The 27,840-nt window shown below is 49.2% G+C and overlaps 4 protein-coding genes across 7 annotated transcripts in view; 2 read left to right on the forward strand and 2 right to left on the reverse strand.

Moving 5' to 3' along the window:
- Positions 1-911: 911 nt before the first annotated feature.
- LOC308556197 (suppressor of SWI4 1 homolog) lies at positions 912-4,626 on the forward strand. Of its 2 annotated transcripts, none has more exons than XM_081135346.1 (12): positions 912-1,053; positions 1,137-1,307; positions 1,827-1,928; positions 2,119-2,169; positions 2,277-2,447; positions 2,973-3,049; positions 3,239-3,346; positions 3,436-3,559; positions 3,642-3,720; positions 3,828-3,957; positions 4,028-4,191; positions 4,273-4,626. In XM_081135346.1, the coding sequence occupies exons 2-12, from the start codon at positions 1,278-1,280 to the stop codon at positions 4,479-4,481; spliced, it is 1,245 nt and encodes a 414-aa protein (XP_080991472.1). In that variant the 5' UTR covers positions 912-1,053; positions 1,137-1,277; the 3' UTR covers positions 4,482-4,626. The 2 variants fall into 2 exon arrangements, with proteins under 2 accessions (XP_080991472.1, XP_080991471.1); XM_081135345.1 differs by having other exon boundaries at positions 969-1,048.
- A 716-nt stretch (positions 4,627-5,342) lies between these two features.
- Positions 5,343-7,402, forward strand: P2RY11 (purinergic receptor P2Y11; the record flags this gene model as incomplete). Its single annotated transcript, XM_081135462.1, has 2 exons — positions 5,343-5,348; positions 6,145-7,402. The coding sequence occupies 2 exons, from the start codon at positions 5,343-5,345 to the stop codon at positions 7,303-7,305; spliced, it is 1,167 nt and encodes a 388-aa protein (XP_080991588.1). The 3' UTR covers positions 7,306-7,402.
- Positions 7,403-7,498: 96 nt separating this feature from the next.
- On the reverse strand, positions 7,499-11,856 carry EIF3G (eukaryotic translation initiation factor 3 subunit G; the record flags this gene model as incomplete). Of its 2 annotated transcripts, XM_081135347.1 has the most annotated exons (11): positions 11,740-11,856; positions 11,555-11,601; positions 10,947-11,030; positions 10,748-10,836; positions 10,555-10,614; positions 9,633-9,737; positions 9,357-9,546; positions 8,397-8,504; positions 8,132-8,268; positions 7,947-8,053; positions 7,499-7,635 (listed from the first exon to the last, which is right to left on the reverse strand). In XM_081135347.1, the coding sequence occupies exons 1-11, from the start codon at positions 11,757-11,759 to the stop codon at positions 7,620-7,622; spliced, it is 963 nt and encodes a 320-aa protein (XP_080991473.1). In that variant the 5' UTR covers positions 11,760-11,856. The 2 variants fall into 2 exon arrangements, with proteins under 2 accessions (XP_080991473.1, XP_080991474.1); XM_081135348.1 differs by lacking the exon at positions 7,499-7,635 and having other exon boundaries at positions 7,943-8,053; positions 11,740-11,811.
- A 12,502-nt stretch (positions 11,857-24,358) lies between these two features.
- The window catches only part of DNMT1 (DNA methyltransferase 1), a 42,403-nt gene continuing 38,921 nt past the window's right edge, over positions 24,359-27,840 (reverse strand). For both annotated transcript variants that reach the window (XM_081135083.1, XM_081135084.1), the window contains exons 36-40: positions 27,583-27,778; positions 27,084-27,250; positions 26,749-26,865; positions 25,162-25,252; positions 24,359-24,713 (exon numbers count right to left, since the gene is read on the reverse strand). In XM_081135083.1, the coding sequence (XP_080991209.1) occupies positions 24,682-24,713; positions 25,162-25,252; positions 26,749-26,865; positions 27,084-27,250; positions 27,583-27,778 (603 nt within the window). In that variant the 3' untranslated portion in view covers positions 24,359-24,681. The remainder of the gene's footprint in view (positions 24,714-25,161; positions 25,253-26,748; positions 26,866-27,083; positions 27,251-27,582; positions 27,779-27,840) is intronic.

Consider the following 27,840-nt stretch of genomic DNA (forward strand, 5'->3'; position numbering starts at 1 on the left):
AGAGAGAGAAAAAACCTTCTAAGTCAGAGAGAGGCTGACGGGGAGGGGGGGCGTCTGAAAGACAGAGAAGGGGAGAGATGTGGAGAAAACGGGGAGAGACATGGGTAGGCCAGAGAGAGAGGATATGAGAAATGGGGATAGGGACAGAGAGAGAGAAGAGAAAGATGGAAACTTAGAGGTGATGAAAAGAGAATTGATGGCAGAAACAGCTGGAGAGGGAGACAGAGAGCAGGCTAGGATGGGAAGGAGGAGACAAAGTGGGGGAAGAATTGGGGAGGGAGAGACGGACAAGAAGGGAGGCAGATGGGGAGAGGATGCAAATGGGACAGGGAAGGAGATGTTGGGGGTGTTCCTTTGCCTCACCCCAAGGTTCTGGGGAAGAAGCCAAAAGCCTGAGGCCACTCTGGGGCTTTGAGAGGAAACTGGGAGGGGATAAACTTTTCACCAAGCGCCCACAGTGCCCTGAGTTTCCAGAAGGTGAAGTGGAGTTTCCATCCTCAGCCCATACGCAGACAGGGCCCTCTGGGGAAGACAGCTGGCCCTCAGGAGCTGGGGGCCCAAATGAGTAATAGGCCATGGCCCCCTTCTCTCCTTGCTCCCCAAGCGCCTGGAGCCAGTGTACCAAGCACTGTGCATACATCGTCTCTCTTAATGCACGGGTCAGGAATTAAATGATTATCATACCACTTTAGGATACATTAGGAGCCCCAGGGTGCAGAAAGTGGTTCTCAAAATCGCACCAATGTCGGAAATGACGGAGGAGGGATTCGAACCCATGTTTCATAGCTCGGCGATCCTACAAGGTCCCTGAGCAGCGCGGCCCCGCCCAGGTTTCCATAGAAACAGGCACCAGGTGTCTGTCTCCAGAGCCATAGAGCCAATGATTTCCCCCCTCCCCATCCGGTGCGAATGCCCATCTGGTGACGTCACAGCGCAGCGACGCCTCACGTGATCACCTCACAGGTGCCGGAAGTGAACCGCACGGCGCCGGAAGCGGCCGGCAGAAGGGCCTCGTGGAGGAGACGCCAGCATGGGGCAGTCGGGGCGGGTGAGGTGCGGCGACCCGGGAGGTGGGCAGCGGGGATTTGGGTCCCGCGCAGGCCGCAGGGCTCACGTCTCGCCTCTCGCCCCTATAGTCCCGGCACCAGAAGCGCGCTCGCGCCCAGGCTCAGCAACGCAACCTCGAGGCCTACGCCGCGCAGCCGCACTCGTTCGTGTTCGCTCGGGGCCGCACGGGTCGCGGCGTCCGGCAACTCAGCCTGGATCTCCGGCGGGTTATGGAGCCACTCACCGCCACCCGCCTGCAGGTCTGCACCCTCCAGCCCGCCTCCACCTGCCGTGGATCGGGTCTTCGAGGCTGCAGGGGGTGGCTTCAACCTCGCGGGATCTCATTTTCCTTGGCTGGAGAAAGGGACCCTTATGGGGACCATCATTCCTGCCTCTCAGAGCTTTGTGAGGCAGCAGCAGGGGCGTGCGGATGAACACACTCAGTTTAGAGCTTGGCTGAGTGCCTGAGGCTAGTGATTAAGAGGGGACTCTGGAATTGGCAAAGCTGGGTTGGAAACTTGACTTTTCTCAAAGGCCTGCAGTAAGTTAGGTAACCTCGCTGAGCTTCAGTTGGTTCATCTGCAAAACGGGGCGATGCATAGTAAGCAAGGGACAGAGGCGGTACTCGAATTCAAGTCTGATTGACCCTAGAGGCCAAGGCCATTCCATTCCCCCCTTCTCGGAAGGGGTAGATGCAAGAAAGGGCATAACAGTTTAAGCTTATAGTCTTTGCTCAAAAAAGGGATGTCGTTGATCATTTTTTTTTCTCTAATATCCAGATACGAAAGAAAAATTCTCTGAAGGATTGTGTAGCAGTGGCTGGGCCCCTTGGGGTCACACATTTCCTGATATTGAGCAAAACGGAGACCAATATCTACTTTGTGAGTGGATTCCTGCACCCATCTTCCCCACACCCTCCTTCTCCCCCAACTCTCTTGATGAACCAATGTGCCTCTGAGCTGCCATGATTTTGGCTTCAAAGTAAACGCTCTGAAGAGATGGGGCAAAAGTTCCCACTCCTCCTGTTCCCTACCTAGACACCTCCATTTTCATTGTTCCTTTCTTCTTTAGAAGCTAATGCGCCTTCCAGGAGGCCCCACCTTGACCTTCCGAGTCAACAAGGTAAGTCTCGGAGGTGGTATGAGAACCATGTGGGATAGGAGCTGGGTTTGGGAATGATGCCAGCCATGTGTAATTGGCGGGCACCCACTCCTCACCCCACCCTGCAGTACACATTGACGCGTGATGTGGTCTCCTCGCTGCGCCGCCACCGCATGCACGAGCAGCAGTTCGTCCACCCTCCCCTCCTGGTGCTCAACAGCTTTGGTCCCCATGGCATGCACGTGAAGCTCATGGCCACTATGTTCCAGAACCTGTTTCCCTCCATCAACGTGCACAAGGTGGGCAGGGCCTTCCATGGTGGCGGGTGTGGGTGGATGGGGCAGGTAGCAGGTACCACACAGGCCCTAGGGTTGACTGCTCAGTTCTCACCTCTCAGCACTGAGGCTGAGAGCTCTGGCTCCCAAGGTCAAGTCTCACTCCCTATGAGCTACCTTCCCATCTGGCAGGTGGAAAATGCTGATGGTGCTTTATTGAGTGCTAGTTTAAGCAGTATACCTGTGTCATCATGGCCTCATCTTAGGGAAGAAAACAGGCTGACAAGTGAAGTTACTAGTTTGAGGTTAGATATAAGACAGCAGCTCCTAATCCCTGGCACCAGCGGGTCTCAAATTCTGCTTGTTAGATGCGATCATCAGGGAGTCTGGAATGGGTGGCCTTGGTGGGTGCTGGAACCAGGATTTCTAGCCAGCAGTCCATGGATACCACTCGCAGCTCCATCAGTCCCTGCAGGGCTTGGCTTGGGCTCCAGCAATGCAGTGAGGTTTAAAGGCAACTGTTGTACCATGCCCTCATCATCTTTCCAGGTGAACCTGAATACCATCAAGCGCTGCCTTCTCATCAACTACAACCCTGACTCCCAGGATCTGGATTTCCGCCACTAGTGAGTACAGGGGCTGGGGAGGGGGGAGTTTGCTCTGTGTGTGGCTGATGACAATGCTGCTGCTGAGACTCAGTGATTGCTCAGTCTCAAAGTAAACGCCCTGACACACTGTGAAAATGGGAGAGGTTAGGCCTGGCCTCCCACCCTGTGACCCCTAATCCCTCTCCTCACTCACTCTGGCCTCTACAGTAGCATCAAAGTCGTTCCTGTGGGTGCAAGTCGTGGGATGAAGAAGCTTCTCCAAGAGAAGTTCCCCAACATGAGCCGCCTGCAGGACATCAGCGAGCTGCTGGCCACGTGAGAAAGGGGTGGAGTTAGAGGCTACCACAGTCCAGGGGACCCCAGGAGCCTGGGATCCCCTGCTGAGCCGTGTGTCCCCTGCACAGGGGTGCAGGGCTGTCAGAGAGTGAGGCAGAGCCTGATGGAGAGCACAATATTACGGAGCTGCCCCAGGCTATTGCGGGGCGTGGCAACATGCGGGCCCAGCAGAGCGCTGTGAGGCTTACTGAGGTGAGGCCCAGTGGCTGTGATGACTTCCTCTGGCAGCCCCCAGCCCTGAGGAAGGACTGACTCTTTATCCATGTCCCTCCAGATCGGGCCTCGGATGACGCTGCAGCTTATCAAGATCCAGGAGGGCGTTGGGGAGGGGAACGTGCTCTTCCATAGTTTCGGTGAGGACAGGGCTGGGAGGCATGGTGCTTGGGGTCTGAGGCCCTCCAAGGTGGGTTGTTAGATGCAGTGGGCACCCCTGAATCTTGGTGAACCACCTCTTTCTAAGTGCACAAGACAGAAGAGGAATTGCAGGCCATACTGGCAGCCAAGGAGGAGAAGCTGCGACTCAAGGCCCAGAGGCAGGACCAGCAGGCCCAGAATGTCCAGCGTAAGCAGGAACAGCGAGAGGCCCACAGGTGTGTGGTCAGAGGGTGAGGCGGGTCCCTGGTGCAGGCTGCCACACTGATCAACATTCCTCTCCTTCAGGAAGAAGAGCCTAGCAGGCATGAAGCGGGCAAGGGCAGAGGCCGATGGGGATAGTGATGCTGAGGATCCCGGGGCCCCCCCAGAGGCAGAGGGGGCTGTCCAGCAGGAGGAGGAGGATGAAGCTGAGTATTTCCGCCAGGCAGTGGGCGAGGAGCCTGATGAAGGTGTGTGGCAGGGATCAGTGCAGCTGGGCACTGGAACCTGTCTCTGTGCCCTGGTGACCCTGACACAGTCTTTCCTCACAGACATGTTCCCAAAGTCCCGGCGGAGACGGCCCACTGGGCCCCCAAGCAAGAAGCGGCAGGTAAAACAGCGGAGACCAGACCGTAGCAGTGACCAGAGACCTCCAAAAGCCAAGGGCAGGCCCTGGGGGACCCAGGCCAAGCTGGGGCCTCGAGGGGCTGCTCAGGACTGTGGCCGAGGCCGAGCACAGCCACCTAAAAGAGTGGCCTGAGGCTGAGCAGCAGAATGCCCCAGATTGGGGCCCCAGAGATGCTGCCCTGGACTTCTACATGGGCATGCAGGTGCAGCCCTCAGTTTCCTTTCATAAAGGAGCTGGTTCCCCAATCTCCAGTCGAATAAACACTGATTTCCCATGAGTCAGAGGCTGCGTTTGGAATGAGGCAGGGGGACCAGGGGCCAAAGGCACAGAGAGGCCAGTAGCCCCTTGGCCCTTCCCCAGTCTTCCTCAGACTCAGGCTTCCTGCCAGCAGAGAGGCCAAGTCTGGAAAGTCCCATGAGGAAGGAAATGGGTGGCCGGTGCCTGACTAGACCTAACTAGTTTTGCTCTGAGCTGTAGGTGGAGCTGTGAGGGCAGTGGCCAAGAGGCTGCTGTTCACTGGGGGAGGGACCAGGATGCATTGTGGGCCTCAGACCCAAAGGCAGGGCGAGAGCCATGGCAGACACAACCTCAGGTAAGGAGGGAACACAGGGACCCTAGCCCATGTAGCCCAGCCTAGGACTGGGGGTGGAGATGATGTAAGAATCGTTTCTGAAAGGCAGCTTCCTCCCAGAGCCCTGGAACAAAGAGCTGAGATAGTAAGGCAGAAGTGAGAGTAGAAACAGTCTGTAGTAAGGGAGGGTCTGTACCTAGCATAGTAGCCAGCCTGCTGGATCCACTGGGAACAAGCCTTTCTCAGAAAGCTGAGATTAAGTGGGGCAGGGGGGAGTGAGGGAATTAACTGCAGGGCTCTGCTCTCCCCACACTGGAGTGCCCCAGGTACTGTTCTGGGCATTGGGGAGCCCCAAGCCAACACTCCCTGCCTTCAGAAGGGACTCTTCCCTGGGGATTTTACTTGAATGAAACAGCGATCAGATGGAGGTATAGGCTGTTCTGAGAAAAAAATGAGCAGGGAAGGGGTCTAAGAGGTGCCGTGGCAATGTTAGGGAGATAAGAACCAAAGGCGAGAAAGCCTTCAGGATGTCTGTGACTCATGCTTTTGCATGAATCACCAAAGTGCAAAGGCCCAGAGGCAGAATGTGCCTAACGAACATTCATGAAGCTGACTGGAAGTCATGGGGAGCAGGAGATCCCTCAGGGTCTCATGGAATGGAGCAAGCACTGGCTTTTCCTCCCAGGATAGAGGGAGCCCTAGAGTAGTAGCCTGTGAGCAGAGGAATGTGACCTTAGGTGCTCACAGGTGCTCTCCAGAGGCACTGGGGAGAACAGACCTGGTGAGATGGGGAGCTGGGAGACCAGGGCATAGGCCGTTGCTGGTCCAGGTGGGAGGTGACGTGGGTTTGGACACTCATGGTACTAAGGGAATGACAGATGCTGAAGGTGGGGACTTGCTGATGGATTGAGCTTGGAGGGTTGCAGTAGGGTCTGAGATTCCCATGGGTTCCTGTTTCTCCACCCCCCAGCCCTGATAGCTCTGTTTACTACTAGTTTACTTGGGTCCTGCAAGGGCAGCAATTCCCCCATGGTTCTTGAGGGTGCAACACCCTGAGAGAGCCAAGTGAACTCTGGGCTTCTGACCTTTCTAGGCCTGATTCCCTCTGTAAAAAGGACCTGAGGCTGGTGCCCCTCCTGGGAGTAAATAAGACTTAGCAAATATCTGCATACAAAGGGGTCATGTAGGCTGGCACACAGCAGGTACTCAGGACTGATGCCATAGCACAGTGCAGCTCTGAAGGCAGGAGCCACATTGAGGAACAGGGTTCACTCAGCAATACCCTCATCCACAGGTGTCCCACACTGCCCAGCCAACATCTCGGCAGCTGCTGACCAAATCCTCAGTGGCTTCCAGGAAGGTTTCCTGTGGCCTGTGCTGGTGACTGAGTTTCTGGTGGCAGTGGCTGGTAACAGCCTGGCCCTTTACCGCTTCGGCACACAGGAACAGCGCCCATGGCACCCAGCTGTGGTCTTCTCAGCCCAACTGGCTGTCTGCGACCTGCTCTACGCCCTGACATTGCCCCCACTGGCTGCCTACTTCTACCCACCCAAACACTGGCGCTATGGGGAGGCTTTGTGCCGCCTGGAGCGTTTCCTCTTTGTCTGTAACATGCTGGGCAGCGTCATCTTCATCACCTGCATCAGCCTCAACCGTTACCTGGGTGTCGTGCACCCGTTCTTCACCCGCAGTTACCTGCGGCCCAAGCACGCCTGGGCTATTAGTGCTGTAGGCTGGGTGCTGGCAGCCCTGCTGGCTGCACCCACACTCAGCTTCTCCCACCTGACGACACCACAGCAGGAAGGCAACTGCACTGTGGCGAGGCCTGAGGCCTGCATCAAGTGCCTGGGAACTGCGAGTGACAACCAGCTGGAGGCCTACACAGCCTACAGCCTGGTGCTGGTGGCACTGGGCTGTGGGCTGCCACTGCTGCTCACCCTGGCAGCATACAGCGCCCTCGGGCGGGCCATGCTGCGCAGCCATGGCATGACAGCAGCCGAGAAAATGCATGTGGCAGTACTGGTGGCCAGTGGTGTGGTGCTCTATGCTAGCTCCTATGTGCCCTACTATGTCACAAAGGTAATCAACATCTTTGCCCGGAAGCACTGGAGAAACCGCTGCCCATCCTTTGTCGACATAGCTCAGGCTGTGGAGGCACTGGACCTGAGGTCCTATGTGGGCCATCAAGTGACGCGGGGCCTTGTGCCCCTGGCCATCTGCATCCACCCACTGCTCTACATGGCTGTAGCACCCAGCATAGGCTGCTGCCCTGGCTGCAGGGAGGGCCAGGCCCCAGAGAACACTGAGAGCTCTAGCCAAGCCCTGCCCCTAAATGTCACAGCCACCAAAACCTTGGGGCCCCAGTCCCCTGAGCTGAGCCCATGACCCAGCAGCAGAACCCAAGCCACTTATGCAACAAAGGCCTGTCATGGGAGCAGGAAGCACCCAGGCCAAAGTGGCAAGAATTTCTGCCCACAGCACTAACCACGAGCAAGACTGGAGAGCAAACCCACGAAGGGGGAGGATGGAGCCAAGCTGCCGCAAGGTGGTCAATATTCTTATATAAACAGGACACACATAAGGCAGCCATTGGAACCTTTTTATTGCCCTTGTAGTCCCCTGCTTTCGGAGGCCGTCTTCTGTTGCCACAGGATCCTAGGGCCAGGGACCAAACAGCAGCAGCAGCAGTCACAGCTGTCTTAGTTGGTGGATGGCCTGAGAGGAAAACAGGAGTGATGAGAAGGGAAAGTGTGGGGGCTTCAGGCCCCAAAAGGAATCCCCAACCCCCCACACACATACACACACAAAACTGGGGCCTCTGGGGGTAGGGCAAGGGAAAGGACACATGAAGCCAGACCAGCAGCGACCAGCCAGGCCTGGGATGACACTGGCCCCTCCTCAAGATGAAAAGGACAATAAATGACTTGCACCTCAAAACAGGCTTGGTAATTATTAAACTGGTGTGGGGCCGCAATTAGTCCGAGTGTCGACTGTGACATAGTGATTGGACAGGGGAGGGGTCTTACTTGGCCCACTCGACATTGAGGATGAGGTGGTCATAGCCAAAGCCAGACACTCCGGCAATGGCGCGGGCAGCATCCTCACGGCGGTGGAAGCTGATGAAGGCAAAGCCCTGGGGAAGGAGAGGAAGAAGAGTATTCAGGGCACAGCTAGCCAGATGACCCCTCCCCACGGATGGCTGCCAGCCCACCTTGGACTGGCCGGTGGTCTTGTCCTTCGCCAAGTAGATGCGGGAGATGGAGCCGAAGGGCCTAAAGAGCTCTTGTAGGTCTGTCTCACGGGTGTCCTCTGACAGGTTGGTGACGCGGATGGTGGCATTGTCATCAGCTAGGAATCAGGCAAGGAGAATCAGCTGTGAGTGGCCGGGCGAGCTTGGGCCCTACCCACAGGATAATCACTGGGTGTTGGGAGGAGCCTGCCCACAGGCAAGCATCAGGGTGCCCTCACTGCCTCACCTCTGCGGTTGGGCTGCATGGACTCCCCACGGCGGCTGGCCCCGTCCCGCAGGCTCGGTGGCACGTACTTCCCTGTCTTGTTCTGGGCTGCCTGGACAGGCTCCAGCTCTGGAAACCAAAAGCACAGCTGGGTCAGTCCTCACCCTAGCACAGCAGAGGGACAGAACCACCCAGGATGCTGGCAGTTTCAGCCCTGACCCAGCCTAGGCACTGTCTGTCAAAGCCGCAGGCAACCAGTTGGTCCCTCAGAGAACTGGTGGCCATGACAACATAAAGGTCACATCCAGGAAACCGGCAGCACAGAGCAAGAAACCATAGGTGTTGATACAGTCTGAGGAGCCCACAGGGCTGAGAGCTAGAGGAATGCCTCCCTACCCAACATAGAAGAACACAAGCACAGTCAAGGGCAAGGACAGTCTCCAGGTCCCACATACACGGCAGTTAACAAGTATGCCACACACACAAAAGTCAGATGTAGAGTTGTGGGAAACACCATCAGCAAATCATGCTGAAGGACATGGATTGTGGACAGTCACGTTTGTGAGTCTGCTCATAGGTGTCACTTGCACACACAGAAACACATGCACGGGAGGCAGCCATGTTCATGGCAGACAGACACAGAACACAGTGGGAGAGTCTTACATACAAGGGTCCACCATCTCCCAACTATGTAGTGTAGTTACAAACAGGCATTCACACGGGTGGTTCTCACAGCTCCCAACAAAAAGAGACAGGTGACATCACCAGCAGTCACAGCACCTACCTGGTTAGTCTCTAACACACACAAAACAGGGACTGTGATCACAGCTTTTGCAATGGTATGCTGTAGTGTGGAAGATGATAACTACAAAAGGGACAGCCCGCTCACACAAAGCAAGTGACAACCTAGGACTCTCCAGGCACATACAGCACCCCCAACGTCCTCAATGACCTGCCAGCCACACCCCCAGATCATATCACCTCCAGGCAGTTTCTCCTTTTCGCCGGTGGAAAGGCCCAGTTGCTCAGCTAGCTCCTTCTGCATGGGCCCCAGCGTGTCCTTATAAGGGCAGCGGGTGGTCCAGTGGTCACCCTTGCAGATGCGGCAGGACACGATCTTCTGGCCCTTGAGCTTATTCATTGGGTCCTCCTCCTCCTGGCAGTTCAGATCCTGGCAGGGCAGAGGGAGGCAGTTCAGAGGGGCACAGCCCCATCACCACCCTGGCCACCATGACCCCACCCTACTGCACCACTTACCTCCTTGCTGGTGATAAAAGTCATGGACACATCATCACTGACTGTGGTGGTGGCCACATTGGGCCCTGGTGGGTCAAACTCTGAGTTCCCAAACTTCTTCCAGTTCTGGGCTCAGGGCAGAGTGGGGGACAGGTCAGGGCAACAGTAGCATCACTCTGCACCCCAGACCTACAGTAGCCCCTTTCAGGGTGTCTTGAACTTAAATCCCATTCTCCACCCTCTCCAAATGTCCAGTCCCCATCTCCCCCCAACCAGTGACAATGACAGTTCCTCTTTCCTGAGAGCATGCCAGGCCCTAGTTTCATGTCAGCTCCAAGACACCAAGCAGGTCTCAGCCCCAAGTTCTAAATGAGAGAAGAGAGGCTCAGGGGGAAACAGCTACACAGCCAACAATTCCTGGGGGACCATGCAGGTGGTAGGCCAAGGAGTGATGCTCAGGGGTGTGCAGGGGTCACCCAACCTCAAGGGGCCTAGGGCTAGCTGAACAACCTAAGCCTCAGCTTCCTCTTCTATAAAGTGGGGACCATAAATGCTCCCCACCTCCCTGCATTGCTATGGGGACCAAACGAGAAAACTCCTCCTACAAAGCATATGGCATGAGGCCTGGCACAAAGTGCACAGATAACTGTGCCAGATCTACTTATTGCTATCGCTTCTTCTGCTATGACCACCTTAGGGGAGCGCTTGGCTCTGTTCCTCATGGTACAGAAGCCAAGTAGAGTAAGAAACAACCTCACCCATTCCTGCATCCTGGACTTTTTGGGACCCCAACAGAGTGCAAACCCCCTAGGCCTCAGTTCTCCTCAAACAAAATAGGTAAATGAGTTATACCTCACTTCTGAAAATAAAGGCACTGGGAAAAAGAATTAATTCCTCTGAGTCAGCCCTCAGGGACCCCCAAGAAAAGGGAGCGGGGTCTCACCTTCCTTCTTGCAACAGCCTTTGAGGCCTTCCGGGTCTCAATTCTGAAGGTACGGACAATCTGGATGGGAGAGGAGAGGTTTGGGCTTCCTGTACCTCAAGGATCCTGGGCCCAGGGGATGTTCCTCACCAACCCACCCAACACATGCCACCCCCTCCTGGTCCAAGTACCCCACCTCCTCACCCAGCCTCACCTTGAACTTCTTGCCATCCTCATCTATCTTATACTCGGTCACTGTCTTGATGTTTCCACTGACCACCTCCTTGGGAGGCGGAAGTGGAGCTGGGACAGGAAAAGAGGTGAAAGGAACTGAGCCATATGCAATGGGGGTTAGGGAGGAATGTGGTTAGGGAGAGAGGTGGCTCAGGGATGGAGTGGAGGTTGTCACTCACCTCCTGGTAGTAGCTCAGGCTCTGGGCTCCTGTCGCCAGTGGCCAAAGGGATCCCCTTGAGGAGCTCACTAGTGACACATTTGTCTGTGAAAGGGAGTGTGGGGAGAGGGATGAGGTGGTGGAGCAGGAGTTCCCAAGCTAAAAAGAAGGGACCTTTGGGATGATGCCCATACCAGGAGCTCACAAAGGCAGGGCCAAGGCCAGAGGACTGGCCAGGAAGTGCCTTGGGACAGCCGTGCGGGGGACACCTGAGCTGGCTGTAATAACCTCAAGCAATGGCAAGGACAGGGTACCCTTGGCAAGAAGGCAGGGGCGGGCCACCAAGGAATCCGGGTGCTGGCACAAAAGCAGGAGGTAGACTGTTACAACTTCTTCCCCGGAGTAGAGGAGTGGCTGTGGGGACTTGGGCGGTGGCATGGAAGAAAGGGGCTGGCCAGTGCACATCTGGAATTGGCGATAGCCTGGCCCATATAAGAATGGCGCGGCAGAGGCGTCCGTGAAGGGAAATGCGGGGTCGGACGGAGGTGCCAAGGTGGGGGGCTGGAGCAGGCGGTAGTTAGCGGGCTGGGGGCTGGCCGCGGTGACCCGAGGCGACCAGGCATACTCACCGTCCTCTACCTCCTCCTCCACCTGGTCGGCCCAGCTGGGCTTCGAACTGCCGGGACAAGTTTGTGGAGGAAAAGGGGTGAGTCAGCGAAGCCCGCCTCCGGCAGCCTGGGCGCACCCAGGCCCATAACACCCCCTAGGACCCCCAAATCGCCTCCGGAGCCCTTCTCCCCGACCCTCAACTCACTCAAAGTCTCCAGTAGGCATTGCAAAATCTCCTCCACGCAGCCCAAGCCTGGGCCAGAGACCGGAAGGAGAGAACGAGACTTCCGGTTCGTGGCCTACACCAGCCCGCCGGGTGTCCCACAGCGCCCCCTACAGTCAGAGATGTCTGGTATGTAAGCGGCGCATCTCAGGGCTTATCCCATTACCATTAAAAAAAGTTTTAATCCCAGATGAGAAAAAAACTAAAGGAATTTATTACCAGCAAACCAATATTATAAGAAATGTTAGAGGGACTTCTTTAGGAACAAGAAGAAGAAAGATTAAAAATATAATAGAATGGCAATAACCACTTACCTATCGATAACTACTTTATTTTTCTAATCTACCTCTATTATTGAAAGTATTACAGATGTCCCCTTTTTTCTCCCCACTGACGACCCCCTCCTCCCCACTCCCACCCCGTCCTCTGTGTCCGTGGTGTATATATATATATGCATTTAAATTCTTTGGTTGATCTCTTCCTGCCACCCCCCCCCCCCAACACCGAGAATCCTGTCTGGTGCATGCTTCCATGTCTCTGGATCTATTTTGTTTGTCAGTTTATTTTGTTCATTAGATTCCACACATAAGTGATATCATGTGATACTTGTCTTTCTCTGACTGGCTTATTTCACTTAGCATAATGCTCTCCAGGTCCATCCATGTTGTCTTAAAGGGTAAGAGGGCCTTCTTTTTAACAGCTGCATAGTATTCCATGGTGTAAATATACCACAGCTTTTTTATCCACTCATCTACTGATGGACACTTGGGCTGTTTCTAGATTTTAGCTATTGTAAATTGTGCTACCATGAACATAGAGGTGCATAAGTTCTTTCTGATTAGTGTTTCAGGCTTCTCAGGATATATTCCTAGAAGTGGGATCACTGGGTCAAATGGCAGTTCCATTTATAATTTTTTGAGGAAATTCCACACTGTTTTTCATAGTGGCTGTACCAGTCTGCATTTCCACCAGCAGTGTGCTAGGGTTCTTTTTTCTTCACACCCTCGCCAGCACTTGTTTGTTGATTTGTTGATGGTAGCCATTCTGTCAGGTGTGAGATGGTACCTCATTGTTTTAATTTGCAGCTCTCTGATGATTAGTGACGTTGAGCTTTTTTTTTTTTTTATTTCAGAGAGAGGAAAGGAGAGGGAGAGAGAAAGAGAGAGAGAAACATCAATGAAGAGAGTCACTGATCAGCTGCCTCCTGCACACCCCCCACTGGGGATCGAGCCTCCAACCTGGGCATGTGCCCTGACAGGGAATCGAACCGTGATCTCCTGGATCATAGGTCAATGCTCAGCCACTGAGTCATGCCAGCAGGGCGAGCATTTTTTCATGTCTCTTGGCCATTTGTATGTCCTCTTTGGAGAAGTGTCTATTTAGGTCCTTCGCCTTTTTAAAAAATATATATATCTTTATCGATTCAGAGAGAGGAAGGGAGAGGCAGAGAGAGTTGAAACATCAATAATGAGAGAGTTTAAACATCAATGATAAGAGAGTTGTCACTGCTCGGCTGCCTCCTGCATTCCCTGGATTGGGGATCAAGCCTGCAACCCGGGCATGTGCCCTGACCGGAAATCGAACCCAAATCTCCTGGATCCTAGGTCGACGCTCAACAGCTGAGCTACGCCCGGCTGGGCAAAAATATATATATATTTTAAAATGCTATTACCCAATGGTAGCAAAGATGTAGAGAAACAAGACACTCACACACATTGTTAGTACATGAAATTATGCAAACATTTTGGATTGAAATTTGACATCTACTAAACTTAAACTGCACAGATATATTTTCCTTTGAGCCAGCTAGTAATTCAACCTGTGATAAAAACTTGTAAATGTTTGCAAAGATGTGAGAATAAAATATCCATGCAGTATTGTTCATGATACCAAAAACTGGAAACACCTATGTGCCCATTCATAGGGGCTGATTAAATAGATTAAAATGTATTCTGCCATAATCCATGAGATGTTATGCAGTCTTTAAGGAAGTAGATCCGTTTGTGCTCATGTTAAAAAAAAACTCTCCAAGATAAGAGGAGGAAGCAGGATGTAAAATGGCTTATGTTATAGGAATCAATTTGTGTAAATCTTTAATAGCACAGAGATATGTAGATATATGCAAACTATTTTCAGAAAAGAAATAGCAAACTGTTCCTGAGGGATGCTTTGATAGGAAAGCATCAGGGGAGAAAAGCTTATTTTTTAGACTTTTCTGCTACATTTAAAATTTTTACCATGTGTATATATTATTTTGATTTAAATATAAATATATACATAAATATAAATTTTACTTTATGTGCTTTAGATATTAATATGTAGTATGTATTTATGTAATACATGTGAGATGTAACATATAAATGTATTTTACTATGTTTTACATATCTACTAACTTGCATTCTGTCTCCTAGGACTGGCCTAAGGAAATACACATTGAAGTGCATTAACTTCTAAGAAAGTGTCCAGCACAGTTTGGCTTAAAGGATTGGAAAATTGAAAACTACACAGCCATCATGAATAAGGAATTAGCTAAATGTTGCCTCATCCATACAAGCACCACCCCCGGAGAGAAACCGCACTGCCCAGACCACATTAGCCACTCTACATGGACGCTTCCACGTGTTTCGATTTGGCCTCATCTTTACTTCCTTTTTTTATATTTTTCTGTATGGAATACTTTTTTCTTAAATATCAAGCCTGTAACATTTTTATAAAAAGGTGAGCTATTTCACAAGGGTAAGTAAAAGGGGGCCTGAGGGAGCATGGGCCGTGGGGAGAAGCCTGAGTAAGAAGGGATGGGGAAAAGTCCCCGAGCCCGCCTCTGGCTGTTCCTGGCACCAACATTTCCCACCTCCAGCATCTCCATAGGACAGCGGCCAGGGCAAGAGCAACAGCAGCCCTGCAATGCGCACGGGGAGGCACGTCCTCCTCAGGAAGCTACAGCAGCTTCAGGGGCATTGGCTATAACTCATAATATGGATTCCACTTGTGGTCTTCTCCATAAGAAATGGAAATGCATGTCCGGAAAAAAGCCGTGTTACATTATGTACACGAATGTTTATAGCAGCTTTATTCACAATGGCCCAATCCCAGAACAACTTGAATTCGCTTGCTAGGGCTGCCGTAACAATGTACTACAGTCTGTATGGCTTAAACAGCAGAAATTTATTTTCTCACAGTTTCAGAGGATAGAAGTTCAAGATCAAGGTGGCAGCAGGGTTGATTCCTCCTGAGACCTCTTTCCTTGGCTTATTGATGACTGTTTTCCCCATGTCTTCATGTGATCCTTACAAGGACACCATTCATATTGGGTTAATGACCCCATTTTAACTCAATCACTTCTTTAAAGGCCATTTTTTCCAAATATATTCACATTTTGAGGTACTGGGGGTTGGGGCTTCAACATATTAATTTTGGGAGAACACAGTCAGCCCATAACTCGACTCAAAAGTCCACCAACAGATGAAGGGACCAACAAAAATAAACTGTGGTCCATCTGTATGATGGAGTACTATATAGCAATAAAGAAGGGACAACAACTGCTGCACCCAATGACATGGATGCACACCACAGACACAAAAGGCTAGATACTGTAGATTCCCTTTGTGTGAAATTCTCAAACAAGCAAAACTAATCAATAGTAACAGAAATCAGAACTGTGATGATCTCTTAGCAGGGAGGGCATGGATTTGGGAAGGGCACCAGGCATCCTTCCAGAGTAACAGGAATTTTCTACATCTTGATTTTGGTGGTTGGTGACACAGATAAATACACATGTAAAAGGAATCCAGCTGCACATATAAGATCTGGGCACTTCCACCCTGGCTATTGTGGATCAGTTGGTTAAGTGTGGTCCCATGCACCAGGAGGTCACCAGCTCGATTCCCAGTCATGCACATGCCTGGGTTGTGGGCTGGATCCCCAGTAGATCTGCACTAGGGGTCATGCAGGAGGCAGCTGATTGATGTTTCTCTCTCATCAACATTTCTCTCTCTCCCTTCCTCTCTCTCTAAAATCAATGAAAACATATTTAAAAATATACATACCTGTGCACTTTTATCATAAAATTTGGAAGAGAAAAAAGCAAGGTTCAGAGTCACTTATCCCAATTCTGTTTTAATTATTTGTAGCATTTCTCACTCTTAAAAATCACCTCATTTGTTGTGGAGTTTGTCTGCCTGCCTTGTTCTTGAGGCAGTGTGGGAGGTATTGGTGGATCTTATTGCTATGTGTCCAGCCCCAGAACCAGGACTGGAATAGAGTTGGTACTAGGTTAGTGGTTGTCTGATGCTGTCTCCTGTGGACCCTGAGAAAGATGATAGCTACTAAGAAGGGCTCCTTGTAGCTAACTGGGCTCAAATCTTAAAAAACAGAGCCCTAGTAGGGTGGCTCAATTGATTAGAGTGTAGTCCTGCACACTAAAAGACTGTGGATTTAATCCCTGGTTGGGGCATGTACAGGAGGCAACCAATTGATATTTCTCTCTCTCCCTGCCTTCCTATCTCTCTAAAAATCAATAGAAACATATCCTGGCTGAGTTGAAACACCAACAAGTAGAGCAGACAGATACAGTGCCAAGCAGGCTGGCAGGGAGCACAGCAGACCAGTGAGGAGCAGAGCTGTGTACCCAGAATGGGGCCTGGCCCCAGGGCCTCACAGCCCAGTGACTATAAGTTGACATTATGAGTTTTCTATTAGTAGTAGCAGATGGCTACGTGTGAGTGTTGACAAAGCCCACAGGAACATTACACATGTGCATGATAATGGTCACTGTGACAACGACAGGGCATTAGAGAGGCTTCCTCATGGTTCAGAAATGAGAAACAATGCTGACCATTCATTTTGATTGTTGTGGAATTCGTTGTACTTTTTCTACAACTGGTCTTCTCTAAAAACTCCAAACATGCTTGAGGGAGAAAAGCAGGTAGCAGATATGTGTAGTAGAATAGCATTTATTTATTATTTTTATTTTTAAATATATCTTTATTGATTTCAGAGAGAGGAAAGGAGAAGGAGAGAGAGAGAGACAGACAGAAACATCAATGATGAGAGAGTCATTGATCGGCTGCCTCCTGCACGCCCCGACGGGGGATCGAGCCCGCAACCCAGGCATGTGCCCTGACCAGGAATAGAACAGAGATCTCCTGGATCATAGGTCGATGCTCAACCGCTGAGCCATGCTGACTGAGCTATTTATTATTTTTAAAGACAGAATACAGCCCTAGCCGGTTTGGCTCAGTGGTTAGACTGAAGGGTCCCGGGTTTGATTCCAGCCAAGGGCGCATACCTCAGTTGCAGATTCAATCCCTGGCCCTGGTTGAGGTGCGTGCTGGAAGCAGCCTATCAATGTGTCTCTCTCACATCGATGTGTGTGTCTCTCTCTCCCTCTTTCACTCTCTCTGAAAAGCAATGGGAAAAATATCCTTGGGTGAGAATTTTAAAAATAATAATAAATAAATTAATAAATAAATAAATAAGGACACAGAATACAAAGTTAATGGATGTGCAGATGTGGTAATTGCTGAAAACCATGGATGGGAAGGAGACATAGCCACGCTCTTATAGTGGCTGAGTCTGGGGAAGAAGCAGACGAGGATCTGGGAGGCATGCACAGAGGCTTCAGCAGTGCCTTAAAAGTTATTTCATTGAAAACAACCTGCTGCTATGGGAACTCATATGGCAATTCCTCAAAAAATTAAACACAGAAATTCCATATGATCCAGCAATCCCACTTCTAAATAGATAAGCAAAGGAACTAGAAAGCAGGGACATGAACAGGTATTTGTACCCATGTTCATAGCAACATGGTTCGCAATAGCTAAAACATGAAGCAAACCCAGTGTCTACCGAACGATGACTGGGTAAACAAAATGCAGCCTATTTGTATAATGGAATATGACTTAGTCTTTTTTTTAAAATTTATCTTCATTGTTGAAAGTATTACAGATATCCCCTTTTTTTACCCATTGATCCCCTCCACCCCGCATCCACCCCCCACCCCTAGGCCTTCACCTATGTCTGTGTCCATGGGTTATGCGTATATGCATATAAGTTCTTTGATTAATCTCCCCCCACCCAATCCCCCCACTCCTGCCTTCCTACTGAGATTCGTCAGTCTGTTCCATCCTTCTATGTCTCTGGATCTATTTTGTTCATTATATTCCACATATGAGTGATGTCATGTAAAACTGAATCAGGAAAATCAGAATACCTGAATAGGCTAATAACAACTGATGAAATTGAAGCAGTAATAAAATAATCTCTCAGCAAACAAGAGTTCGGGTCTGGATTGCTTCACAGGGGAGCTTTCTAATTCTTTAAGTTGTAGGGTTAGGTAGTTTACTAAAAATTTTTCTTGCCTTTTAAAAAAAATATATCTTTGATATCAGAGAGTGAGAGTGAGAGAGAGTTGAAACATCAATGATGAGAGAGTTGTCATTATTGTTACATTTCACGTTGTCCCACAGCTCCCCTAAACTGTCCTCCTGGTTTTTAACTGTTTTTTTCTTTTTGGATTTCTGATTGAGTGATTTTTTTCTACCCTGTCTTCTAATTTGCTGATCCAATCCTCACCTTCCTCTAATCTGCTGTTTATTCCTTCTAATGTATTCTTTATTTCTGCTATGTCATTCTTAATTTCCTTCATAGTTTCCATATCTTTCTTCATGCTGTTGAGCATGCTTACAATCAGTATTCTGAATTCTATATCTGATAGATTGCTTATCTCCATTTCATTTAGCTCTTTTTCTTTAAACTTCTCTTGCACTTTCATTTGGGTCTCGTTGTGTGTTTTTTATTCTCCCCATTTTAGCTGTCTGTTTGGGTTTGTTTCTATGTACAGGTAGGCCTGCTAGGACTCTCTTTTTGGAGGGTCTCTGGTGCAGGCCGATGTCAGATGAAGTTTGTGACTGGCCCTGAGCACCCTGTTTGGAGCTACCAACAACTCTCGGCTTGAGGTCTCCTCTGCTGGGGCTGGGTGCAGTTGGACAGGACCAAGATGCACACCAAAGTCTGCTTTTCCAAGGCCCAGGTCCAGACAAAGATCAGGCAAAGACTCAAAGCACTCTGAGGTCTGCCTCTGCCTGCAGGCTGATTAATCTGATTCTCTTAATGAGCCTTAGGCTTTAGAAACTTCTTAGGGTAAGGCAAGAGGTTTTCCAGAAGGGTGGGGCAATTGCGTCCCCCCACAGGCAAAAGCAGCAAAATGTCTGCCTAAGAAAGATGTCCTCTGCAGTATGGGGGAATCATTTGGCACAGGAATCCAGAGGGGTGTCCTCCAAGCTCTATCTCCAGAGCCCATAACCCTAGATTCTCCTCACACAGCTCCAGTCCACTCTGCCCTCCCTCTGCTGGAGCCCAAGGTAAATAGCTGCACAGGAAACTTTGTGCATTGGCTCTTTAAGAGGGTGCCTGAATTTCCAGCCGTATCTCCCTGCCAGACAGAAACCGGGCTGCTTTTCACAGCCAGATGTTATGTGGGCATCCCCAGAGTCCTCAGTAGGAACCCCCACAGCTGAAATCTCCTTCCTGACCTTCAGCTGCTGCCTGTGGGAGCCTGTCCAGGCCTCTCGCGCCTCTGCACTTCCTACCGGTCTCTGTGCGGTCTCCACTTTTCCTCCTTGGTTATGAGGGTGCTCTCCAGCTTGTCTTCAGTTGCAGTTGATTATTCAGGATGGTTTTTCTATATTTTAGTTGTAATTCCAGTTTGGTCTGGGGAGAGTGTCAGTGTATCTTCCACTCAGTCCGTCACCATCTTTAATCTCATGACTGTCTTAAAAAGAAGGAAATTCTGACACACGATAAAACATGGTTGACCCTTGAGGACATTATGCTCATGAAATAAGACAGTCACAAAAGGACAAATACTATATGATTCCAATTATAGGAGGTCCCTAGAGGAGTCAGATTCAGAGACACAGAAAGTAGAATGGTGGCTGCCAGGGGCGATAGAGGGGAATGGAGAGTTAGTGTTTAATGGGAACAGTGTTCCAGTTTTGCAAGATGGAAAGAGTTCTGGAAATGGATGCTGGAAGCAGTTCCAAAACAATGTGAATGTATTTAATGTCATTGAACTGTACACTTACAAATGGTTAAGATGGTAGATTTTATTGTATGTAATTTTACAATTTTTTTAAATAAAATTAAGAACACATAAACATACATACAAAAGTCAAAACCAGCCCAGCTGGGCGTGGCTCAGTGGTTGAGCATCGACCTAGGATCCAGGAGATTGTGGTTCGATTCCTGGTCAGGGCACATACCCGGGTTGCGGGCTCAATTCCCAGTCCTGGGTGTGCAGGAGGCAGCCGATCAATGACGACTCTCATCATTGATGTTTCTATCTCTCTCTCTCTCCCTTCCTCTCTCTGAAATCAATAAAGATACATTTAAAATAAATAAATTAGCTTATTTAAAAAAAAGTTACAAAAGTCAAAACCACAGTGAGACCCTGGCCAAGTAGCTGGTTAGAGTGTCATCCCAATATGCTGAGGTTTCAGGTTTGATCCCCATTCAGGGCACATACAAGAATCAACCAGTGAATGTATAAATAAGTGGAACAACAAATTGATGTCTCTCTAAAAAAAAAAAAAAAAAAAAATCAATAAATAAAAAATTCAAAAAACACACACACAATGAGATACTAATTCATCCATTAGGATGATTGTTATTTAAAAAACAAACAAAATAATGTGGCGGAGAAGATGTAGAGAAATTGGAACCCTATACATTGCTTGTAGGAATGTAAAATGGTTTAGTCGTTGTGGAAAAGTTTGGCAGTTTCTTAAAAAGTTAAACATAGAATTTCCGTATGATCCAGCAATTCCACTCCTAGGTATATACTCAAGATAACTGAAATGGAGGTTACCAGGGGCTGTGTGTGGGCAGAATGAGGAGCTAATGTTTAATGGCTAGTTTCTGTTTGGGAAGATAAAAATGTTCTGGAAATAGTAGTAATGGTTGTACAATAATGCGAATGCAGTGAATTGTGCACTTAAAAGTGGTTTATATGGTTAAAAACAAAAACAAAAAACCCAGTCATGATTCTTGGCTGAATAACCTAGATCATTAGGGGTTGCAGAATGGTTATCTAAATCTATTCTTTCGCCTGAATTTATAAACTGCCATTCTATTGGAAATAGAGCTTTCTCTTTATCGGCAGGCACCGTCTGGTTATGATTAAATACAATTCCTGCTGGAAAGAGAATAAAGGCTTGGGTTTCCCCCTATTAATGATTTCAAAGTGTGGCATTTAATAATAGTCACCTCAAATGGTAACAAGGCTTTCAACATCAGTAGATTTTGTTGGTTAATGTACATCAATCTACTACAATCACTATTTTAACTTCCCCAACAGTTATGGAATATAGCTTTATTTATAGAATCTTACATAAATCACCCTGGGAAAACCACCTTCAAGATCATGGTATCTCCTCTGCCAGATAAGTATACAATCATTATTCTTGTCAATGTTCCAATTCCACCAGGTTTTTCTTCCTGGGAAAAGGTTGAACTTGAACCCAGATGAAAAGAAGAACTTCCCTGCCAGCAGGCCAGGGAGCAGAAGTTGCTGGAAGCTGTGTCCCTTCCCTCTTCTCCACCCAAGCACTTCAGTGCCCTGCCTTGGCCCACAGCCTGGCCCAGGCCAGTGCTCTAGGGGTACATGGAAGCAGATATACCTCACAGGCAGCCAGTCACTTGGGCTACCCCTGGAACTTCACCCACCACCCAGCTGAGACCCATGGCTGAGCCACAGCAGGAAACATATGGTTTCCACTCTTTACGCTACAGTGAATCCTCAAATTGTTCTTGGTAGCGTCTTATATATCTGAAATGACCTCAACTATAAAAGTACCACAAAATAAGATAAATCAGTAAGTTGGCTAGGTTAAAATACATAATCAATATACAAAGTCAATAATCAATACAAGTCAATTATCCTTCTGTGGGCAAAAGACCACCATTTGGAAAATAACATCCCCTTTACGCTAGTAATGAAAGGACTAAATACCTATAAATCAAGTTAAGAAATTTACAATATCTACATGAAAACTTGAAAATGCCATGAGGAATATAAAGAAATATCTGAAGAACCAGAAGTACCAACCCTGTTCTCAGAAAGGATTCTCATTCAGATGTCAATTTTCCGCCTGAAGTCTGTGAAGCCACATGGATGAATCCTAAAAACATGCCGAGCGAAAAGCCAGACACAAATGCCCATATGGAGACAGAACTGGACCAGAGAGGTTGCATGTAGGTGGGGGAAGGGAAGTGATTAACTGAGCGTCAGCCTGTACACTGAAGGGTTATCAGTTCGATTCCTGGTCAAGGACACATACCTGGGTTGCAGGTTCGATCCCCAGCCCCGGTTGGGACACGTGCAGGAGGCAACCAATCTATGTGTCTCTCTCACATTGATGTTTCTCCTTCCCTTCCACTCTAAAAAAATCAATGGAAAAAATATCCTTGGGTGAGGATTAACCAAAAATAAATAATCAGGGAACTGATGAGATTCCTAAGCAGAACAGCCTTCAAGGTGCAAAGCAGTTTAATCCTCACCCAAGGATATTTTTTCCACTGTTTTTTCAGAGAGTAGAAGAGAGAGGGAGGGAGAGAAACATTGATGTGAGAGAGACACATCGACTGGCTGCCTCCCACACATGTCCCGTCCAGCACTGGGGGATCCAGCCTACAATCGAGGTACATGCCCTTGACCATAATTGAACCTGGGACCCTTCAGTCTGAGGGCCAACACTCCAGCCGCTGAGCAAGACTGGCCAGGGCACAAAGCAGTTTTAATCAATGCTATCATTTGTAGCAGAGACATGAGTTTGTACTTAGGCACAGAATCACTTTGGAAGGAAATAAGGATTCAGTTGTCTCAAGGTGCCTGGGATGCAGAAAAGAGGATAATTTTCACCATACTAACAATATACTTTTGAGATTTTAGCTTTAAAAAAAAAAAAAAAAGAAGAAGATATAGCTAAAAAGTCTCCAATGGGGGAACTTTACCAGATACCATATTGAACTATTATGTTTACCACATGTACCTATTACCTGTTCAAACACTAAGCCAAGATGCCTGTTTGCATCCTTACAAAAGTGATTCACATTTTAAAAGGAGATGTCATAGAAATACAGAAAACACAAGCTTATGATTAGGGGGCAGGGAAGGCCTTTCTAAATAGGCTCTGAAGCCTGGCCGGGTGCAGCTCAGCAGCTGAACATCCACCTAGGATCCAGGAGATCGCAGTTCGATTCCCGGTCAGGGCACATGCCCAGGTTGCAGGCTCGATTCCCAATGACTCTGATGTTTCTCTCTCTCCCCCCCTCTCCCTTCCTCTCTCTGAAATCAATAAGTATGTTTGTTTGTTTGTTTTTTAAAAAAAGAACCTTTAAAAAAAAAAAAAAAGGCTCTGAAAAACAGAAGCAGACAAATATAACCTAATCCCTAAAAATAAAATCTCATATGGCAAAGATATAACTCAAGGTGAAAATAACACAGGAGAAAAATCTAATGACAGCACAACTCCCAGGGAAGACAAAGTCATGTGTCACCACAGAGAGAAGGAACGAATTCCAGTGGCCACCAGACACATGGAAGTGTTGAATCACTCCTTTAAAAAAGCTAACAAGACTTTCACTACTCCCCTGACAAGGTCTACAGGGGTAAAAGCCAGGGCAGACTAAAGGAAAGTTTGCATTGCTGGAGGAGGAGCGCTAAGGCCTCTCCAGAAGGGTAGGTTGGCCACATGTTTTGAAATGGAAATAAAAAAATGTATACTCAATAATCTCAGAACTTCTTGAGATATTTCCCTGAAGGAAATGATGGAAGAGAATATTTCAGTGTGGTGCGGTTTGCAGCAAAAAGAGGCAAACACCTAACTACTTACTATAAGGGACTTTGTAAAATTTGCATTTCAATTATATTTAGTCCTTTTGTCTTATGACTAAAACATTTGGGACTCATTGAGTGAAGTTTCAGTTGAAATGCCTCTGAGGACACCATTTATTAAAGTACATGTACAGGTGGTGGAGCAGGTGCCACTCAACATCCTAATGGTGGCCCTCTGGGTCTGGAGGCTGGTGACTGATGCTGTAAAATGCCAGCAAAGCAGAAGCAGACAAAGAAGCAAGTCCTTTCCCAAAGACACACCAAAGATAGGCTGAAGGCACAGAAAGCCCACCTAGCAGGTTCTTAAGCAATAAGGGATTTATCTGGGAGTGACAGGCTAGGGCTCCAACTAACTCCTCTCTTATTGCTCCAAGGGGCTTCTGTTCTCATGGTCACAAGATGGCTGCTGCACTGCCAGGCATCACAGCCCACTCCAAAGAAGGCCTACAAGGCCATGGGTTAGGTCAACTAAGACTATTCCTTTAAAAGGCCTTACTGGAAGCCATACTAGCAAGTTCTTCTTGCATCTCATTGACCAAAACTAAGTCTCACAAGTTAACACCCACCCCAACACACACATGGGACACATGAAGTTATCATACAAACACCTCTGTGGGACCACCTTCAGCACTAACAAGCCCATTCTCATCCAGAAGTCATCAAGAGACAGCCAGAAGTCCCTTGTATTTCATGAGTCACCACCCAAAATGATTTATAGGAGAGATTTATTTGAAGAAATATTACAACATATAAAAACTACATAAAGTCTTAATTTCCACTCATACAGTGGTAGATTTAATATAATGCATAATAAAAAACTTTTAAAATTCAGAATGCACAAAGTACTGCACAATTTGATCACTAAGTCATTAGTTGATAAGCAAACCTTACAGAACAGCTTCATGTCAGCCAAGGCCACAAACACCGTGTACAACACATTTGAACTGACAGATTTCAACATGTTAAAAATACAACATCAGTGCACATTGGGGATCCCTGGTGCTAGATACAAGGGCGATGGGAGGGTGAAACTAGTCCTTGGCAGCTTTCTCCTCGATATTAACTGAAGAGAAAGAAAAGGGAAAGTTACTGCAGAGAATATATACAACATCACAATACAACAGGCAAGCATCATAAACAAATGAAGTCAGGAACTACCTTAATGCCCAGGCATCAGTGTTAGTGGCTGACTGTAAAAGAGCCTATAGCAGCTCTGAATGAACATTCAGGGAGAGTGAGTGCTGCTCAAAGTGGTTCCCTAGAAGTTTCCAGACTGCCTAGATTAGAGGCTGAAGCAGGCCCACCTGAGCTAGGCCCACCCAGCAGGACAGGCTAAAGTGCCCTGAGACCCAACAGCTCACTATGTGCTAGGTCTGCTCTGAGCAGTTACCATGTGTGTCATTCCATCTCACAGCAGCCCAGAGAGAAATGAGGCCACTAGGAAGGGTATGTGACTCGCCCTGAGTCCCAGAGCCTAGAGTTCTACCCTGGCTGCCCCCAGCCCACCATACCTGAGGCACTCTCTTGAGCTTTGGCCAACATACAGCACTTGATCTCCAAGCCAATGGCTTTGGCCAGGGGTGGCGGCACAGCGTTACCCACCTGCAGAGAGAAGGAGGGTGATGCCTAGTTTGGCACAGCTAGGATCACCATCAGCCTCCCCTGCAGCACCAGTGCAATGAGGACATTGGGCCCTTGGTCTCATATTCACATGGGTGCCCAAAGCCCTTCCACCACAATGACCCATCGGACCTGCCCATCACCTCATCCACCCCAAACAACAACTTGTCCAGAACCACCCACAGAGAAGGGGGACATTAAAGGGCTTTTGAAAAAGGCAAAGATCCAGACATGGAAGTTACCATGCTTCATTTCTAGCTTAGTGGCTGCTTTCAAAGAAAAGGATTGGGGGTAAGGGATGAAACAGGAGTTTTCCACTATAACCCCCAGGCTCTGCTAGCTTTTTAAGCGAAGTGTGTGCATTACTTAGATAGAAATACATTCATTTAAGAAGCCAACCTAGCCCAGCCAGGAGTGGCTTAGTGGTTGAGCGTCCACCTAGGATCCAGGCGATCGGGGTTTGATTCCTGGTCAAGGCACATGCCCGGGTTGTGGGCTCGATCAATGACTTTCTCATCATTGATGTTTCTGTCTCTCTCTCCCTCTCCTTTCCTTTCTCTGAAATCAATAAATATATATTTTTAAAAAATAAATAAGAAGGCAACCTGCCCTGGCTGGTGTTGCTCAATGGTTAGAGCATCAGCCCATGCACCAAAGGGTCACAGGTTCCATTCCCAGTCAAGCACACGTACCTGGGTTGCAGGTTCAAACCCCAGCCCCAGTCAGGGCGCGTCTGGGAGGAAACCAGTTGATGTCTCTCACATCCATGTCTCTCTCCTCCCCCTTCCCTCCCTTCTACTCTCTAAAAAAAAAAAAAAAAAAAAAAAAAAATCAATGGGAAAAAATATATCCTGGAGTGAAGATTAAAAAAAAAGCTGCCTGGCCGGCCCTGGCTCAGCAGTTGAGCGTCGACCTAGGATCCAGGTGATCGGGGTTCAATTCCCGGTCAGGACACATGCCCGGGTTGCAGGCTCAATCCCCAGTCGAGGGTGTGTAGGAGGCAGCTGATCAATGACTCTCTCATCACTGATGTTTCTATCTCTCTCTCCCTCTCCTTTCCTCTCTCTGAAATCAATAAAGACATATTAAAAAAAAAAAAAAAAAAAGCCAATCTAACACCCTAAGAATCAGTGAGGAATTGTTGGTTCATTTCAACCCTTAGCAATAGTGAATTTTCACCACCACACATTTAGTCTACTACGTCTCTGAAGTTCACTGCACTGAAACTTTCCTTTGGGGTAAATCTGCCTTAGAGCTATAATCAGCAACCAACATGCTTAGGGACTCAGCCTGACCTGTGAGCACACAGGGCCCAGGGACAGGGACCCTCCTTCCTGGTTGTTCCCCTGCTGTGAATGCTGAGGCCAATCAGTGTCCCTGTGTGAATTGTGCTCCCTGCTGAACCACTCTCTACCCTGTGCAGGGGGGCAAGAGGGGCCTCCTTCCCATCTGCCCTTTCTCAAGGCCACTCCACTGACCTGCCGGTGCTTGTCCAGGATATTGCCAAACAGCCTGTAGGTGTCTGGGAAGCCCTGGGAGCGGGCACACTCCCGCACGCTCACAACACGGTGCTGTTCTGGGTGAAGCACACGGCCCTGGGGACGAGAGGCATGGTGGGGCAGGGAAACAAGACCACCCATTGCAGGCAGGGTGGAAAACCATGGAGAAGCCCAGCCTTGGGGCTTGGCCAGTGAGCCTGTCTCCATCAGCATCAAGGCAGGAAGTGAGGAGTGCTGACTCCTGACAGGCCACTCCAATCTGCTGAACCCATGCCTGTCCCCTTCCCAGGCCTGACCTGGGTCCTCCAACCTACCTGCTTGCCCATGGGCTCGGGGTTGGTGACAGTTGTGCTGAAGAACCCATCCCACTCAAGCCGTCCGTAGAGGCCAGCCCAGTGGTTGTGTCTGTTCCCAGTGTGGGGCAAGCACCAGGGGATGAGGGTGTTGAACTGTCTGGCTGTGGAGTCACAGGCCTTGCCCGCTGGAAGAGAGGGCTGCAATGAGGCTAAGGTTACAGAACAGGAGGAAGGCCTGGGAAGATACCTATAGCGTTTGGAGCCCATCCAGGGACAGAGCAGCCAACAGTCCCATTCCCTGGGCACAGCTATTACCATGGGGATACCCAGGCTTGGCATGTGCGCCCTGCCAGGGCCACTGGGTTAGCAGTAGCACCCAGTATCTCCTGCGGGGAAACCCGATAACAGTGCTCCTACACCAGAGCTGACTGCTGTGGGGGAATCAGAACCCAAGGGGGCTAGGGCTTCACAATAAACTTGAGGGAAGCCACATCCAGGGCACAAACAGGGGTCCCACCTTCCACACAGGAGCAGACCCCTCGGAGGGCCCCAGTGCTGCTGCAGCCGTTCTTCTTGTCATGGTAGGTGTACCGCAGCTTCCTGGCCATGGTGCCATCTGAGAGCCGCACCTCGATGTTTGGCAGGTCACGCCAGTCTGAGCCCGGTGCCAGAGGGATATGCCGCATGCGGGCGGCCACCAATGCACTCATGTCCTAAAAGAGTGAGGCAAGGCCGAGCTGTCACCCAGCTCAGGGAGCATCTGAGCATCTGCAGT

Source organism: Miniopterus schreibersii (genome assembly GCF_964146895.1).
Source record: "Miniopterus schreibersii genome assembly, chromosome: 4".
NCBI lineage: Eukaryota > Metazoa > Chordata > Mammalia > Chiroptera > Miniopteridae > Miniopterus > Miniopterus schreibersii.